The 17,499-nt window shown below is 41.4% G+C and overlaps 2 protein-coding genes across 17 annotated transcripts in view; one reads left to right on the top strand and one right to left on the bottom strand.

Annotated features, from left to right (window-relative positions):
- The window catches only part of ATG7 (autophagy related 7), a 127,880-nt gene extending 112,402 nt beyond the window's left edge, over positions 1–15,478 (top strand). For 6 of the 14 annotated variants that reach the window (XM_067003284.1, XM_067003285.1, XM_067003272.1 and 3 more), the window contains 3 exons: positions 445–598; positions 7,690–10,464; positions 11,237–12,751. The gene's annotated coding sequence lies outside the window, so the exon portion shown is untranslated. Of the gene's footprint in view, positions 1–444; positions 599–7,689; positions 10,465–11,236; positions 12,752–14,966 lie in introns of those variants that run through there. The other 8 variants (XM_067003277.1, XM_067003280.1, XM_067003276.1 and 5 more) reach the window with 7 other exon arrangements.
- VGLL4 (vestigial like family member 4) overlaps positions 11,153–17,499 on the bottom strand; it is a 92,002-nt gene continuing 85,655 nt past the window's right edge. For all 3 annotated transcript variants that reach the window (XM_048046150.2, XM_013187694.3, XM_013187696.3), the window contains 2 exons: positions 15,770–15,890; positions 11,153–13,966 (listed from right to left, as the gene is read on the bottom strand). In XM_048046150.2, coding sequence (XP_047902107.2) covers positions 13,698–13,966; positions 15,770–15,890 — 390 coding nt within the window. In that variant the 3' untranslated portion in view covers positions 11,153–13,697. The remainder of the gene's footprint in view (positions 13,967–15,769; positions 15,891–17,499) is intronic.

The raw sequence follows: 17,499 nt of genomic DNA on the forward strand, positions 1-17,499 counted from the left end.
TGGTTTTTTCATTTGCCTTCTTAACAAACATCTCTTAATTAGTTCTGATCATTTAATGTAAAGATACTCCGGAGGAGAAAAAAATTTTTTAATCCATTCCCAGGATAAAACGTGTAAACAAGTTGCCATCACCTGTAGTTTGTTGGACTATATAGTAGTGGTGGTGATGTGCGTGCATTTTACTAAATTTTCACAGTGTTGCCATTGGCTGTTTTCCCCTGCTAATCTTTTCATGAATGAAGTACAAAATAAATCTAGCCTTACATATACAATCACTTACTTCATAAAAGAGCAAAGAGAACTTCAGTTGTGAAAGAAGAACAAATAAGCTGAAATCCTTTGAAGTCATTCCCCACAGCCCCAAATCTTCTATTGTAATGAAGCTCCTGTCATTCGTTTGTCCGGCCATGTTAATATTTCCTTTTCTTCCCGTTTCCATTCTAGCTGGGAGATATGAAGGGGCAGAAGAAAAGCACAAGTGCCAGAAGAAGAGGAACCTGGAGGAGAGCCAGGAAAGACAGCTATAAAGATATTTATGTTTGAGGCTTTAGAAGCAATGGATCAAGAATGACCCAGTTTAGGAGCTTTCCCGTCAGAGGTATTCTCATTGGCTTTGAGTAGCTTACATTCCTCCCAAGAGCTTCAGTTCATTTTCTGGTCAGGGTCTGTCTACGGGAAAGTCTCTAGAGACTTAGCATCAATTCTCTTCTATACTGGGGCTTCCACTTGAGTTGCTCTAACTATAAGGTTTCAAAGGTTTACAGGGAGTACAGGTTAGCCAGGCAGCTTTCTGCCCTCTCATTCTGTTGCAAAAATTCAGTGCTGCTTCTGTCACCCAACTTTCAAGCACTCTCAGGGAAGAGAACATTCTTAATTTATTATAGAGGAGTTAGACTGATATGCTTGCTTAAGTAGTCTTCTCACCCACAAACAAAGGGTCTTTATGTCTGGAAACTTCATGATGTGATCCTGCACCTTAACAAATGTTCCTTACACTCTAAACACCATCATATGTGGAAATTTTTAAAATGTTTTCGTTTGAGGTTATAGTGTAGCTAATTCCCATGTCAGGTTTGCAAAGCTAAGCAATGGATGTTTCCCAAGGAGAGAATCTCTACTTTTCATCAGTCTGACTCGTTGGGTAGACGATAGTTTTTGCAACTCTCAAAATGTTGTTGCTGGTCTCCCAGCACTGTTGTTTTTTCTTCTTGGGGGAGGGGGAGAGTGTAGGGGGGTGTTTTTGGTATTCCTTCAAGTCCCAAGAATCTGTTTTCTTTAGTTTTAAAAAGAACACATCTGTTTTGTGGCTGTGTAGAAAGACTTCAAATGTGAAGCTAAATGGTTCAAGAACAGAATTAATTCCAAATGTAATTATTTATAATAACCTGATGTTAGCTTTAATTTTGCTTCTGAAAAGATTCCAGTGAAATATTTTCTCATGCAGTGATTTCACTAAGTTCTAGAGTAAATAACATGGTTGTGGTGGGCTATCAGTGTAACTACCTTTCCACCTTACAATTGTTCACATAAGTTAAAACCAAAATAACTGCATGGCAAGAAAGCCTTCTAGTCGCTGAAACACTTTGGTATTGTTCTCTTCATTATACTTTGGTATCTGTGCAGGACAAACACCCCACAAATCAACTGAGATTTGTACAAGAAATACAAAAGCAGTGGTCTATATCCTTTCCTCAATACCACAGAGCAGAATACCAATTTTTGAATCACTGTGGAGCAGTGTAAAGAAAACCTGAAGTCCAAATCCCGTTGATTCTCTAGAAGCAAGATTATATATTTGGCAGCTGTGGTGTATTATTTCCTCTGTATACCAGCATTAAATGTTAAATTCTGGGCAGCTAATCAAATTGGATGCACTCACAGTTTTCTTTCTGTTGAGCTCTGGAAATCAGCATTCTGAGTATGGAGTGCTGGTCTATTAATAGCTCACAGGAAGAAATTCTTCTCTTATCATTCAAGTCGGTTCAAAGGACTCTGCACAGTGGCAGATTTTGGAGCCTTGGGCAGATTTCACTTTCATAGTGACTGGGAGGTTACAGTAGGTATTGCTGTAGATAACTAACTCATGGGTTGGCACCCAACTGTGACCAAAATCATCCTGGTTTGATTCTGTTTCGTTCTAAAATACAATTGGATATCAGGAGAAATTTCTTTACGGAAGGGGTTGTGCGGCGTTGGAACGGGCTGCCCGGGGAAGCGGCTGAGTCACCAGCCCTGGTGGTCTTCAAGAAGCATGTAGATGTAGAACTTAGTAGCATGGTTTGGTGGTGGACTTCAGTACCAGGTTACAGGTTGGACTAGGTGATCTCAGAGGGCTTTTCCAACCTGAACGATTCTGGGATATCTATACCAGCCAGAAGAGTTGTGTGAAGAGGGTCTCGTGCTCCTCCTGAGTGCTGAACTTTGTGTGGATGGGAAGGGCAGGATCTAGTAGAAAATAAAATGACAGGAAAACAGTGGATTGATGTCAGAGCTAGATTTACCTGTGCTGATAAAACTAATGCTTCTCTCAGGGGAAAATGTACATAGTCTACTCTAGGAGTGTGAAGCAGAAGGACAGAATGTGGAGAATCTGGCATGGGGCAACGGTTCAAAGGAACAAACTATTCATATAAATAAAAGAATATTTTTTCTTGCCTTCATTAGCTTCTCTTTCTTTAATGATGTATTATGGGTGGATCTGCTGTTGACTTTAATCCTCAGCCTTTGCCCAGGCATTTTTCAAATGTCCTGTGAGAATTGGTAGGACCAAAACTGCCTCCAGAGTTCAGCTATAACTGGACAGAGCAGGAGGAGAATCCCACACTCTTTCCTGTATTTCCAGGCAGAAATTGTTTATTTGTTGGATTAATCACTAAAGTTACAGACATGTCAGCAAAGTCACAATTTGATTTATTACTGCTGATCTTGCATCATCCTGAAAGGTCATAGCCTGACTCACAGAGTACATTTATAAGCCTGGAAACAACGAAAGAATTATTTTTTCTTATGAGGAGAACTCATAAAAATTTTCAGAGTGAGAGCCCCAGAATCTTGCTGTGTTCTTTGTGCTGCTGGCTTGGGATATATTTTTTATTTTTTTTTTCCCCCCAAAACTCAATGTTTAACCTAATAACATCACACTAAATAGAGTAGGGCAGCTCTGAAGGGAAGATGAAGGCTAAATCAACGTATTAATGGAATGGCAGAGGAGTGGTTTCAAAGTAAAGGTGTCAGAAATGGCGTTTTATATGTCTGTAGTGCAGTCTTTAAAAATGGGAGTTCCTTTTGCATTTATATGGTTGATTATTCTGAATCCTGTTCTTAGCCTATATTCAGACGGGCACATCTTTATTACAATAACAGATATGTCTTTTGTGCTCCTATATGTTATTTTCCCCTGGACTACTCTGCTTTCCTGATTTATGAATAAAATTTTCTTAAAGCAAAAGGGAAATTATATATGTGTGTGTGTGTGTGTGTGGCAGGGGGCAAAATGAGAATATTGCCTGCTCTTGAAAAAAAAAGTTATTTGTTTCAGTTGTTACTTTTCTAAGCTGGCTCTGCAGGTTAAGAAATGACTTCTGTGTGTTTTGATTTTGCAATTCCTGGGGGAGGCATGGGAGCCACTAGAAAAAGCTTACAAAAAAGCGGCGGAAGGTTACCGTTCAGATGACAAGGTCTCTGAACAGTGGGCAGAGATGTTCTTCCTCAGGTAGATGTTTGTTCTGGTTAATTTCTTTCCAGCATTGTCATTAGTAGGGGAAATCAGATTGGTGGTAGGAGGTTTTCACCTGGGCTCTTGCCCATTTGAACCGAGTCCGAGTTTGTAACATCTCTGAAAGCAGCCACCTCATTCGGAGTGACCGCAGGTGAGGCTGGCTGGGCACCCCGGAGGGAGCAGAGCAGGGGGTTCCCTTGAGCACTGCTAAGATTTGTGCCTGGGGGAGGTGGTGGTGGAGGTGGCCTCTGCCCAGGCACTGGTTTGAAGGGGGCCTTGCTGGGGGAATTGCCCAGGGGCTGCTCCAGGAAGCCAGGGTAGTTCTGGTGGCAGCCTGTGTGGCAGGAGTGTCAAGCAAGACCAATATCAGTAACCATTAATGACATGAGAAAATGTTTGATAAATAAAAGTAACATTAAGTTAAATAAAGGTGCAACAGTGAAAGTAAGAGAAAAGCATTTTGCTGCTGTAAACCCCGTAACAATGCTGTGTTAGCCATGGTGCCTCTTGAATACATGCGTTTTCTTCTGAAGAAGTTAATAGTCTGAGGCTTCCTGTAGCCTTAGCAGGAGCCCAGGAACTTGCCTTTTGGAAGGAAAAGGAAAGGCCCTTGCTTTAATCTGTAAGTATTGTTAGTACTTTCCACTATTTTCATCCCCACTCCCTGCCGCATACCCTGCCCATTCTGCCCCCTGCCCCCCCCCCCCCCCCCCCCCCCCCCCAAAAAAAAAGAGACATCTTTTTTAACCACTTAAAGCATTTTTTTTCTGAGAAGGAAAAAAAAAAAAAAGTACTTTGTTTTAACTAACTAGAAGTAATACAACTGAAATAGTTTATCACTGGTACATTTGCAGGGCACTTGCAGGGCAAGCAGGCGATCAGGCCCAGTCAGCATGGGTTTATGAAAGGCAGGTCCTGCTTGACGAACCTGATCTCCTTCTATGACCAAGTGACATACTTAGTGGATGAGGGAAAGGCTGTGGATGTGGTCTACCTTGACTTCAGTAAGGCTTTTGACACCGTTTCCCACAGCATTCTCCTCGATAAAGTGGCTGCTCTTGGCTTGGTCTGGCGTACGCTTCACTGGGTTAGAAACTGGCTGGATGGCTGGGCCCAAAGAGTTGTGGTGAATGGAGTCAAATCTGGTTGGAGGCCGGTCGCTAGTGGAGTCCCCCAGGGCTCAGTACTGGGGCCGGTCCTCTTTAATATCTTTATCGATGATCTGGATGAGGGGATTGAGTGCACCCTCAGTAAGTTTGCAGACGACACCAAGTTAGGTGCATGTCGATCTGCTCGAGGGCAGGAAGGCTCTGCAGGAGGATCTGGATAGGCTGGACCGATGGGCTGAGGTCAACTATATGAAGTTCAACGAGGCCAAGTGCCGGGTCCTGCACCTGGGCTGCAACAACCCCAAGCAGAGCTACAGGCTGGGAGATGAGTGGTTGGAAAGCTGCCTGGCAGAGAAGGACCTGGGAGTACTGGTTGATAGTCGGCTGAATATGAGCCAGCAGTGTGCCCAGGTGGCCAAGAAGGCCAACAGCATCCTGGCCTGCATAAGAAGCAGTGTGGCCAGCAGGTCTAGGGAAGTGATTGTCCCCCTGTACTCGGCTCTGGTGAGGCCGCACCTCGAGTACTGTGTTCAGTTTTGGGCCCCTCGCTGCAGGAAGGACATGGAGGTGCTCGAGCGAGTCCAGAGAAGGGCGGTGAAGCTGGTGAGGGGTCTGGAGAACAAGTCTTACGAGGAGCGGCTGAGGGAGCTGGGATTGTTCAGCCTGGAGAAGAGGGGGCTCAGGGGCGACTTTATTGCTCTCTACAGTTACCTTAAAGGAGGCTGTAGCGAGGTGGGGGTTGGTCTGTTCTCCTACGTGCCTGGTGACAGGATGAGGGGGAATGGGCTAAAGTTGTGCCAGGGGAGGTTTAGGTTGGATATTAGGAAGAACTTCTTTACTGGAAGGGTTATTAAGCATTGGAACGGGCTGCCCAGGGAAGTGGTTGAGTCACCATCCCTGGAGGTCTTTAAGAGACGTTTAGATGTAGAGCTTAGCGATATGGTTTAGTGGAGTACTTAGTGTTAGGTCGGAGGTTGGACTCGGTGATCTTGGGGGTCTCTTCCAACCTTGATGATTCTGTGACTCTGTGATCTTAAATGTAACACACAAGCTGTATGTCATTAACAGAACCACGGTATTTTACTGTTTCAGGAAGCAGATTTGAGCTTTGTGTTTTCCTGAATTAGGAAAGGTAATGCTGATTGCACCATGAATAGCAGGACACTATCAGAAGCATTCTGCTTGCATAGTATTTGCTCAAACTGAGTAAACAGTTTAAAGATAAGCAGCTTTTTGACTATTAAATGTAGCTGGCATGTGGCTGACACGGCTTCATGTTGACAGATGCCTTTGTGTCTGTCTTTGTGATGGAGAGCACGCAGATGTTCTCCTTAGCATTTAAGGAAGCTGCTGCTTAGCAAAATAAAATGTAAAATTAGAATGAACAGCGCAACTGTGAGCAGTGTAACTGCTTAGCCTCCCAGGAAAAAGAAATCGAAGAGTCTCATGCAGTAAGTGTTCTTACTGGAACTCAGTAGCTGCTTGGTCATTTTTTAAAAATAGCCTATAGAAAAAAAATCTGGTTTTGTGCCTCTGTTAAAATATAAACGCATGTCAATCTGAATGTCCATGTATGACTAATCCCATGCCAAGCATTTTTAACAGAGAAGCGTGTCAGTCAGATGTAAATGCTTAGTACACCAATTAGCAGTTAGAAACCCCCTTAAGTGAGTGTGCATTGTTGTCTCTTGAATTGGGCTCCTGATTGTGTCACAAAGGAAAGTACGGGAAATCCATATTTAATATTTTTGAGGGTGCTGGTGTCACGTGGGGACGGAGGCTGCCTTCAGTACAGCCTTGTCCTCTGGCACCAGAGGAAGGAGCAGTGCGGGAGGAGCTTGGGCTGGGAGCAGCGTGGTGCTCCAGCACCAGGCCCACTGCGCGGCAGCTCTTTGGGCACGTACCTTGGTCCCATCCCGAGGCGGTGCATCTGGAGAGCTGCTGCTCTTCTTTCTCTTTGAACCATGTGTTGTCCACGTTAAGCATAGAGCATGTATGGAGACTTTAACAGTGGTCTCAGCGAGTCGTCCGGTGCCCTTCATGAATGACACCGTGCTGTCCCAGTGACAGCTGTCTGTCTTAACTCAGTGTCTTACTGCTGTGGGAGTTCCTGCGGAGAGGGAAAACCCCATGAGTGACGTTCAGGAGCCCTGAACAGAGCCCAGGAGCTGTGCCCAGGGCGGTGATGTTGCCCTGGCACAGCCCCGAGAGTGTGCACAAGTGGCCTGCACAGGGGTCCCAGCCTCCCCCTGGCAGGGGGGTTGCTGTGCTGCTCTGCTCACTGGAACAAGCCTTGGTGTATCCAGGGGTTCGAAAATGTGATGGTCAGATTTGCCGGGAATTACACAGGAAAATTTGAAACATTTCTGCAAATAAAAAGCCTGCTGTCAAGCTAATCAGTCAGTCTAGATTAAAACATGGAGAAACACTAAGTGCATCTCCTGATTAGAACTGTGTGGCAGACCAAGGACTAAGAAATTTAGACTGTACTTTTGAACTAAAAGCTACGGGGCTCTTCAGAAGATTCTCAACTAGTTCAAGGTGCTCCTCGTACTGCTTAGAAGTCAGGTAAAATGTATAAAGACCAGATTTGTCCTTGGACTTTAATTAAAAATAAAGTTTAATTTATTGTATTGCAGTTTAGTCACTGGTTTTGCAAACGCTGTTGTTCTATTCTGGACTTAGTCTTCTGCAGCTTGCTTTCAGCCTGTGCTGGGGGAGTGAGACCTGAGTTTGCTGAGTTACTATTAAATTATTAAATGCCTCAGAGAAAATTTCAAATTAGAGAATAGGAGAAAGAAGCAGTGCCTGTGGCGTTCAATCCAGGATGAAATTACTTGCTGTCCTCTACCTTTTCTACAGAAATGATTGGTTGATGACAGTGTCTCCCTGGGATGATGCTTGGTCAGGATTAAGCCTGAATGCACTCAGGAAATCCACTGCAATCCAGATGGTTTAATGCTGAGGGATGAGCACCACTGGGAACGCCACGTACTGAAGTCGATCAGGGACTGGCACTCAGGAGACTATGGTTATATTCCTGGTTTTGCACACGTGTAGAGGTAAGTGGTATCTACACAGTTTTGCTGGCTCTAGCCTGAATCATTTCAGCTCCCTGGGCCTCAGACACCCTCCGTCATTAAAGTGAGATAATTGAGTCTCTTTTTTAAGGCTTATGCCCTGCTGATGGAGGAAAAAACGTATTAAATATCACTCTTGGTGAGCAGCACTGCCCCTGTCAGCCTCCCAGCACCTCTCACGGGTGTACAAGCCTCTCCCATGGGAGGTGAACGTACTCCTTAGAGTGTGTGCTTGGAGGAACATTCCCTCGGGCACCTCTGGAGCCACACGGTGCTGTTGCTTTGCATGCTGTGTTGGGAAAGCACCAAGTGAAACTAGGGCTGCTGTCTGAAGAACAAACCAGCTGCTCTGGAACTATATGTAACTATAATTTAAAATAAGCAATTAAAATATCTACCTTGGCTGTCTTATACCCAAGTAATGCACTTGAGATAGCTGTTCCACAGAGAGGGGCAGAATGTTCCCATTATAGCAGAGATAAAAAATTATTGTTATTGAATTGGTATATCTCTGGAATATATTTCCTGGTCTTTCAGGAATAAAGTGTGCTTCAACACACAGCATAGTCCAGCTGTATAATAACTGCTGTTAAGGAAAAAGAGATGGAGACACCCTTAATATGCTATGTGCAACACATTCTTGTATCTGTATCCATGCCAGATGAAATGGAAGCTTTTGTGCATCATGAAGATGCAGACTAGTTTCTTATTTCACTGTTCCTCAAGAAGGATCTAAAGGTAGTAGCAAATATTCTCCTCAGCCAAGCATCAGCATGCCAGCTCTGGTGAGCAGAGCTCTTACACAACATTTAAAATACTTCTGATGCATTTTGCCAGGATCACGTTAAGCAATATCACATATTGGTGCGGTGGTTGGATACTGGAGACATCCTCATTCACATGGCCATTGTGGGTCATCTCTTTTGTAATGTAAGAAGTTATAACCCACCGTATATGTTGTAACAGCTAACTGCTGTTGTCCGAAGGCTTCTGAATGAGGCAGAAAGATGATTTTACATCTTTTCTCTCAACTGATTTGGCCTCCTAGGAACATCTGGATTTGTTGCCACCCCTAGCAGCCCCTGCACCCTTCTGGGAGCAGTCAGCCCAGCAGTGACAGTTCAGCTGCTGCTTGTGAAGCAGCTTCCGAACTGGTGGTTACGATTCAAACGTATGATGGTGAATTGGTTACAATTTTGAGTTTTGTGCATTTGCCAGTTTTGAAGCCTAGCAGTTCAGTTACACAGTGTAGTAGTGTAGCTGCTTTATGAGCAGCTGAGCAGTCGCAGTAGTTTCCTGCTGAGTTCTCTGCAGCAGTGGCAGGAACCTCTACAGCCATCTGACTTCAAGATGCTTGCATTCAGCACAGACCATGGAAGGAGCAAAACTTGAGTTTGGTAGTGTCTTTAAACTCCCTTTGCTGTGTCACATATTTTTTGTTTTAAAGGAACTAAACGTTGTGCTAGGTCCTTTCTGCCCTACAGGGTAAGCACAACCTGCTGGGTAGGTTCAGTCGTCATTTTCCAGCGATTAGGTAAGTACAAGGTCGGCAGCTAAGCACAGTGCATGTGTCTGTATACCCGGTTATAGACACCTCTTGTACAGTTATTTTGCCAATTTAGCTTCTACGTGTATTTGCATATAAAGTTCATTTTCAGCCCTAAAGCAGCTTGAAATACACAGACCCTGCATTCAGGAGAGGTCACTCGCTGAGCTATGCAGAAAGACCTCAACTCAGTCTGTAGTATATTTGTGATTTCAGATTTGTCTTCTGAAATTAAATTTGTTTTGAATTAAAGTAGCAAAAAGAATTGGGGGGGGGGGGGGGGGTGTTTAACAGCATAGCTGGATCTTGCCTTTAATTTTGCTCACAGGGAAAGATAAGCCATTACAAACAGTATTAGTATGAAGTCTATGAAGTGTATGTGTACAGACCAGTTTTCTGGGCTGTGGCGCTATATTTTTGTATAAAATTAATACGTGCTGCTAATGAGAAAAATTATGTGTTAAGAAACCAAATTACTGTATTTTTCCTTTTGCCATGTAGAAAGTAGAACACACTATAAGCTACTGACCTGAAAGATAGCAATGCTGCTTGTCCTGTTTCACGTAGTCCCCAAAATGTTGATGTAGGGATGTCTTTTTCCTAAAAGGAAACCAGCTCCCTTCAGAAAGCAGACTGAGAGGCGTGTGAGGCTTGTTGTAGTTGGCCTCTCTCCCAAAAACTCTTAAAGCATGTATTTAGGCTTCTTTCCACAGATAGTTAGCGAGGGATGGTTTTTCAGAGGTGTTAAACTAATCATTCTTGATGTGTTCTCATGGAATCTCCCACACCCCAAAATAGCCATTTACTTCAACAATGTATACGCGTGTAATGCCTGCTTTCTTTTTCAAGCCATTTAGTCATTTCAACTACAACACAACAGTAACTTTGTCTCTTGTTATTTTTAGGGGCTCCCTTTGGAAATTTGGTGACACATCTGCTACATTCAGAGTTGGAATTCTTCTGAATTCTTGCCTGGTTCAGCCTGATCCACCTGAACTTTCCCTAGATCAGGTAAGAAGAACAAGTAATTGTTTTTAAGGATTAATGGTCTCTTGTCAGATGAATGATCTTCTGTTGAAATGCTGCTTATCCAAAACACAAGACCATGGCTATCTGCATTTATAATACAGCTGTTGTCTTGAGGGAATAACTTCTGTTCTCTAGATAAAACTTGAAGACTTTGAGAGACAAAACAAAATGAAAGGAAATGAACACATTGGTCTTCTCACAAACAGTACAGAAATGCTTGACTAGCTGCTATTTTCCAAAACAGAAACTGTTCAGGAGCTGCTACTGGTGAGCTACATTAGGATGAACAGCTGCCTCAGCCCTGCATGGAAAGCAATACTGGGCAAACACTCAAAGACCGGAGCGGTGGGAGTTCTGCCAGTGGCCTGGGATGTGCTCCTAAAGCTGGTGGTATTTCTGTCCATCGCGGCAGTGGCAGCAACAGGTTCTCTTTGTAGTTTGAAAGCCTATTACTTGGCAAATGCCTTAGCTGGGGAGGGGAAGAAGAAAAGAATATAGCTAGCTATCTCCAGTTGCATCAACAGGGTAACAGAGTCCCAAAATGAGATGGGTTTCCTCAGAAGAAAAAAAACAGGACATGAACAGTAGTTTGTTTCTGCTTTGAGCCCATGAAGTATAGAAATCAGTTTCCTTTCTTACCAAACAATACAGAAGAGTATGTACACACCTGTGATTTAAGAGCACTTTATTGTTCTTTAAGGCTACTTTTAAGTACAAAAAAAAAGATGGCCTGCCAAACCTTTTTTTTTTCCAGGTGAAACAAGGCCACAAAAGAATGGTATATTACAGATTTACAAACACAGAGAGAATCTTTCCAACTGAACTGTAGATAACCTGGCTCTGTGAAGAAACTTCACCACGTCGTGATGGTGAGTTCAGTTTAGTTTCCTTCCACCTCCCCCCAACCCTTTGGCTTTCATGGCATTATTGTCTTTAATATACGTTTTACTGGACATATCACATTAAATCTTTATTGCCCTCAAATCCATTTACCTATCTCAGATAAGTAAATGTAACCTTGTAAAACAGCTATTATTGAAAATATTAGCTTTAAAAACATTATCTTATTTGTGTTTACAAAGAAATATAGGAGTCACATTTTCCACAGAGTCCATCTACAGTATTAGTATTTTACTGTTATAATGCTCAGTAGCCTGTAGCAATAACAAACTAGTGGCTATTAATGCTAATGCAGTGTTCTCATAGAATAACTGTGTTCCTGCACTTTTACTGTATTACAGACAAATCTACAACAAAAAAAAGATCAACTTTTTTCTCCAAACAAAAAAAATGAATGATTACAATAAAGGAAAGGGAAAAATTAAATAGCTACATATCATTAACAAATTAATTGTTCCTCAAAAAATACCTACAAATTTCTCTGTACATTCTTTACGCACAGCGTAACGATGGTCTTAAAGTTACCTATATAAAAAAGTGTTTTTTTAACAATCTTCCTACAGAGAGTAGGGTACTGAATGCCAAAGCAAGTAAGCGTTGACTACCCAGTAAGATGGTAGTGAAATGTGTAAAACTGGGGGCTTAGGGTTTTTTTTTTTTTGCCTTTTTTGATTTTTTAAAGAAAATTGAGCAGCCACCTTCTCAACAAGAGTAAGAGCCAATCTCCTGATCTTTCTACCCTGCACCTTTTCCAAATTAAATAGCTTAACTTTAAAAAACCCATAAAATAAAAGCCACAATGGACCCAATACTGTAACACAGTCCATAATACATCACATGTAGTTCATCTTCCAACTAGTTCTAACTTTCTACACTGAACCACTCATTTCAGGTAACGCAGTATAAAAAAAAAGCCCTAGTTGCAACTGTACTGGGAAGATGGAATGTATGGGGGAGAGTAGTTATACTTAACAAGAAGAAGAGAAGCTCTTAGTACTAGCACAGCTGTGGTTTTTATGCCTGCCTCTATTGCCTAATTTCTAGTTAGTAGCTATTAATATAGCAAATGATAATAAATGCAGTAATACCTGTATAAAGTTTTCTAATGGAGGAATGTATGCTGCAACTTGGCATAGGTTTATGAATAAGCTTACAAAAATTAAAGATCATATTTCACAAACTGTAACAATCTGTTGTCCAGCCAAGATACGTAACGGTAGCAGTTTCTGCAGCTAGTTAAAGGTGGATTACACAGACTTAGTTTTAGGAAGCAAATTCCTGTTAAGCAGACAGTGCTGCAGACAGAAACAATTACTTAGTCATGCGCAAAGCTATAGCATCCTGTACCACGCATCATATATTTCTAAACTGCGTCATTTGAGGCCTGTCCTGAGGCTGTCCTCTTTTGCTGGCTGCTACTAAAGTGAATATCAAATACAAATATCATAGAGTACAACTGTACCAGCAGTAAGTATATCTAGGATTGTTACTGACAAAAATAAACTAATTCTGAAGAAAAGCTAATAAGTATTATGATTCTTACTGTCTATACATTAATAGATACCAGCTATTTTTCATAAAACATGCATCGTTAAGCACTATTGAACCCTCCAACCTCAGCTCTATTCTAACAAACTGCAGTGTTTAGGAAAAAATGCCCGTGTTCTGTAAATTATGCAGTCCAGTTGCAAGCACTAAGCACCTGAAATCTAAAGAGAGAAAGACCTATAACCTGTATGAGACTTCCCCTTCCAAAGCTGTTTTGCTTTAAGAAAAATCAAACTGATAGAAATGTCATCCTTAAACCCTTTTTTCAGCAGTTTGCCCTCAAAATATTAGCATCTTACCAGAAAGTTGCTATGCAACTTCAGTCCTCCTCCAATAGTGCAAATCATACATGACAGTTCTTTTCAAGTATATACATACAAAATTACTTCACAGAGGGAAAAAAAAAAAAAAAGCAATGTAAGCAAACCAGACAAATTCTAGTCTCAAGAAGCTAGTACAAGCAAAAAGCATTTGGGTCAACCAACTATGTGTAATGGCTTTTGTGGATTAGCGTGCATTTTTTTAAGGGGCAGCAGATTTGCATCAGAGGTTTCTTTGGTAATTGAGGCAGGAAAAAAGGATGCTACATCATATGAATCTTTATGAAATAGTTCCTGCTATCATCTTTAAAGGGCACCCTTTTACAAATAAAAAGTGAGTACACAAAAAACGTGTTGAAAACTAATCTCCCCTCCCCCAACACTATTTTAAGCACTGTTCAAAGCTCAGTCAAACCATGCAAATTCACAAACGTAACGGTCCTCTCTTCATGAGACTACAGAGGGCGAGTGATTATGATTGACCATATGGGAGGAAGGGGAAGACTGGCCCCGCCGTGAAGCAGACTCAGGACTGCTGGACACTCCGTCCTTCGCAGCTTTAATCTGAAGCCATGTATCCCCAAGTGCTTTGGCAAAGTGGTCATCAACTGATCCTGTGATGGACACAGAGTTTGCCACTGGCTCAGGCTCCTTGTAATTCTTGCCAAGGCTTCGGCGGAAGTGCTCTTCCACCACTGGGTCACAGGCAGTGGTAGCTAGGCAGGGAAAGAAGATAGAAAATGCATTATTTCAGTGCAGGCAGGAATTCTTTACATCATTATAGAACTGGTAGTGAAGGGGGGGAGGAGGGAAGAAGATGGAAGGATATAAAATGAAAACAAAAAATGGAGCTTTTTTTCTTGTGCATGAATGACCTGCACCAGGTAAGTATTTTCTATATAATTACTGTTCTCCCTCAAGTTAGTAACAGGATTTTTACACAGCTGCAGTTCTGATTCTGTACAAACCCTCTCTCAAAGCAATCACATAGAACTTACATTTAGGCTTAAACAGAATTAAAGATGGGAACAGTTTTTGAAGTCAGGTCCCAAGCTTTCTGAAATCAGTCAGTTGTGAGGAGGACCCTGTCCTAATTTACTGCGTGCCAAAAGCTGATGTCAGGGTTTCATCCTGCTTGATGTGCTTGTTACAAGAGCCAGACAGAAAACAGCACGAATCATTACCTCTGTATCAGGTACTACTAGTGTTAAAATGGTGTAATACAAGAGGAACAAAGAACCTTAAAAATCAGGTTTTGAATAATAGCAATAAATAGTTCCTCAGACTAAATATTAGAGAGTGGCAAAATTACAACTTAGGAACAAAATCTGTGCCTAAATTATCTTTCAAAAACACTTAAAAGCATGGGATCTATGCCATTGCCCTTCATGCTACAAAAAAAGGTTTGATGGGTCCTAAAATAAACCAGTATCATGCACAAACGCCTCATCAAGTGACAAGAGAGAAATATTTTCTGAAAACATTTATAACTATTCCAAATCCCATACAACTTCAGATGGGGTCTCAGTGAAGAAGCTTTCCTTAGACAAGTAACAGCAGTTTTCTAGAAAACTTCTAATGGCTTAGATCTCTAACTGCCGCTGTCTCCAGGAGTGTAATGTATCCCCCAGGGTCTCACTTCAGCTTCTAATTCCAGTTTTCAACAATGCATCAATCTTTTAAAATAAATAAATAAATCCTATCATGGTCTTTTAGGTCCCAATGCATGTCATACTGGTGCTCTTACAGTGACACGTTCTGGCTGATGAAGCTGCCAAGAAGTTGAACCAACCCAGGATATTCTGTCTGAAATGCTGTGTGCCGAATCTCGGCATCAGCAGCTATAACCTGATAGGAAGAAGGCTGTGCTCTTCCCCTAGTCACACAGTGAGAGAAACTGAACAAAAATTTTCCAAGGTTCGCCAGCATGCGCTGCATGAAAAGATCTCATGAAAAGTACTAATTGCATGGAAGGCAGAAAATGCCATCCCTGCGTTCCTATAGCAACTGCCCTCCAAAACATGTTGTGTTATCCATGCAGAGAAAGGTGGAGGGTATGTGCTTTGGAAGAGTATTTGTATCTACAGGAACAGATTTTTCTGACTGCAGCTGAATCATAAATATCCACTGACTACTGAAAGGCTGGGAAAACTACGGCACGGTTGGGTTTGCTGGTCCTGTCTGCTTGCTGTTTGTCAGCTAGACTAAAATAAACATAATGACTTATTTGGCTGTGTGCGTGCCTGTCTTTTGTTGTTGTTTAAAAAAAAAAAAACACTTAGCAAATTAAGAAAAAAGAACAACACTCACTACCTTCTGCTGTGGCATGACACTGATGAAGTACTGCAGAAGGCACCTGTGCTGGTACGCCTCTGGGTAGAGAAAAAGACTTGCCTGTTCTTTCGCCTCCTTTTATTCTTGGTAATACACCTGTGCCTACACAGTTAAAGTTAGCGAACAATTTTTCTCTCCTCCACATGTAATCAATCAGGCAGTTTGAATGCTGATAGGTAACTTACTGCTAGAGGGTCTTCTGTAGGCAGGCACTGCCGAACCGCAGCCGCTGTGAGCAATGGGGCAGTGGGAGAGGTTGCAGTTCCGGTTGTTGGCAGAAGCACACGTAATTACGGATGGACGGTTCTAACATGGAAGAAGAAAGTAAACTGTCACTCAGTAAGACGGTTAGACAAACCCATATAGGAGCACAACACCGCAGAATCATTTGCTATGTACATAACTGAACTGAATCCCAGCACTGAAATAACTCATAGAATATCCAGTTCAATGAAGTGCATTAAAATCCCAAATATTCAGCTATTATTTCCTTCTATCTCATTAAAAAATACATTAAATTTCCATAATGGTTCTTAGTTATTTAAGTGGCAAGCCGCCATACAAAAAACAGACAGTATAAAAGCATTAAGGTGATTTTTTGTAAGGACAGTTTCAACTTTGTATGCGTTACATAAGCAGCACTAAATGCTAGTTTCATTATTTATCCACATCCTTGTGATTACAGGACAAATTTTACAGGTATGCATCTTCTGAGTGTTAATCAAGTTTTAATGGCATCATTTTTCATTCAGAAGTTAGATTTCCTAGCCTAATTCTGTACTTCAGCCACAAAACAAGAAGCCAAGAAGTATAAAACATTAAAAGCTCCTGAGCAAGTTTTGACTGTAAGTACTTTACTGTTGAAATTAATCTGCCTTTCTAGCACTAATTAATGATCTTCATCCTTTTTCATTCAATGAAATACATGCAAATTAATCAAAATATGTATTCACATAATTTTAATTCCACTATGTATACCTTCTACAAAGCATAAATAAAAAGTGCTCTCCTTACAGCTCTTTAGCATGTAAATGTCATATTGAAACAAGGCCTTAGGAAAAGAAATGTCCCAGTTTTACCAGATGGCTAAAGGGAAATAATGCAGGTATTGAACTATTTTTGCTTTGCATCTTTGGTATATTTTGTTACGTAAGGAGTCCCTTCTGTTGTACTCAATTCAAGTAAAGTGTTCAGTGTGTAAAAGACTAACAGAATTAATTTAATTAACACAGTTTTAATTTCTTGTCCATTTTATAAATCTTCGCAGCAAACCTGCAAAAATCACAATTTTACCTAACACCATACAAAGTAAATGATGAAGGAAAGAGTTTTGATTGTTTAGTGGTCCTGTAGTCTAGACAGAGTAAGAGCAAGAACAAAGTAAAGGAGATGAGCTTTCAAGTGAAGATTTAACTCTATTAAATTATTATTGTCTAAACACAATCAGAACAAATGCTATTCACATCTTACTGCACTAACAGAAAAGTCAAAAAATAAATAAAGAAAAAATATTGAGTTCTTTGATTTTTCTGTAAGAAGTTCATGTATGGCAGGTTGTTACTTTTTTATTTTTATAAGGGGTGAGATTTTGTGTATCTAAGAAGCTGTTTGGGCACTGTATATATGCGTTTTTAGATATGCAAGACGTGGGAAGTAGAGAGACAGGTAACAAGAGAGCTTGTTTCAGGAATGCATGTACCAACACTGCAAACAATTTGAGAGGGAGGGATAAGGCATCTTACAGAATCCCCTGGTATGATTCTGGGTGTACAGGTGCACTGAGCAGATTGTACCTATTTATATAAAAATACTGAGAGGAGAAGCTGAGAACTTAATAACAGTGACTAACAGCACCTGTACACTGCCTAAAATAGGAAGGTATTTTTTCCTGCTCTCCATCAGAAACATACAGTAA

This window comes from Anser cygnoides, chromosome 10 (assembly GCF_040182565.1).
Source record: "Anser cygnoides isolate HZ-2024a breed goose chromosome 10, Taihu_goose_T2T_genome, whole genome shotgun sequence".
Classification (NCBI taxonomy): domain Eukaryota; kingdom Metazoa; phylum Chordata; class Aves; order Anseriformes; family Anatidae; genus Anser; species Anser cygnoides.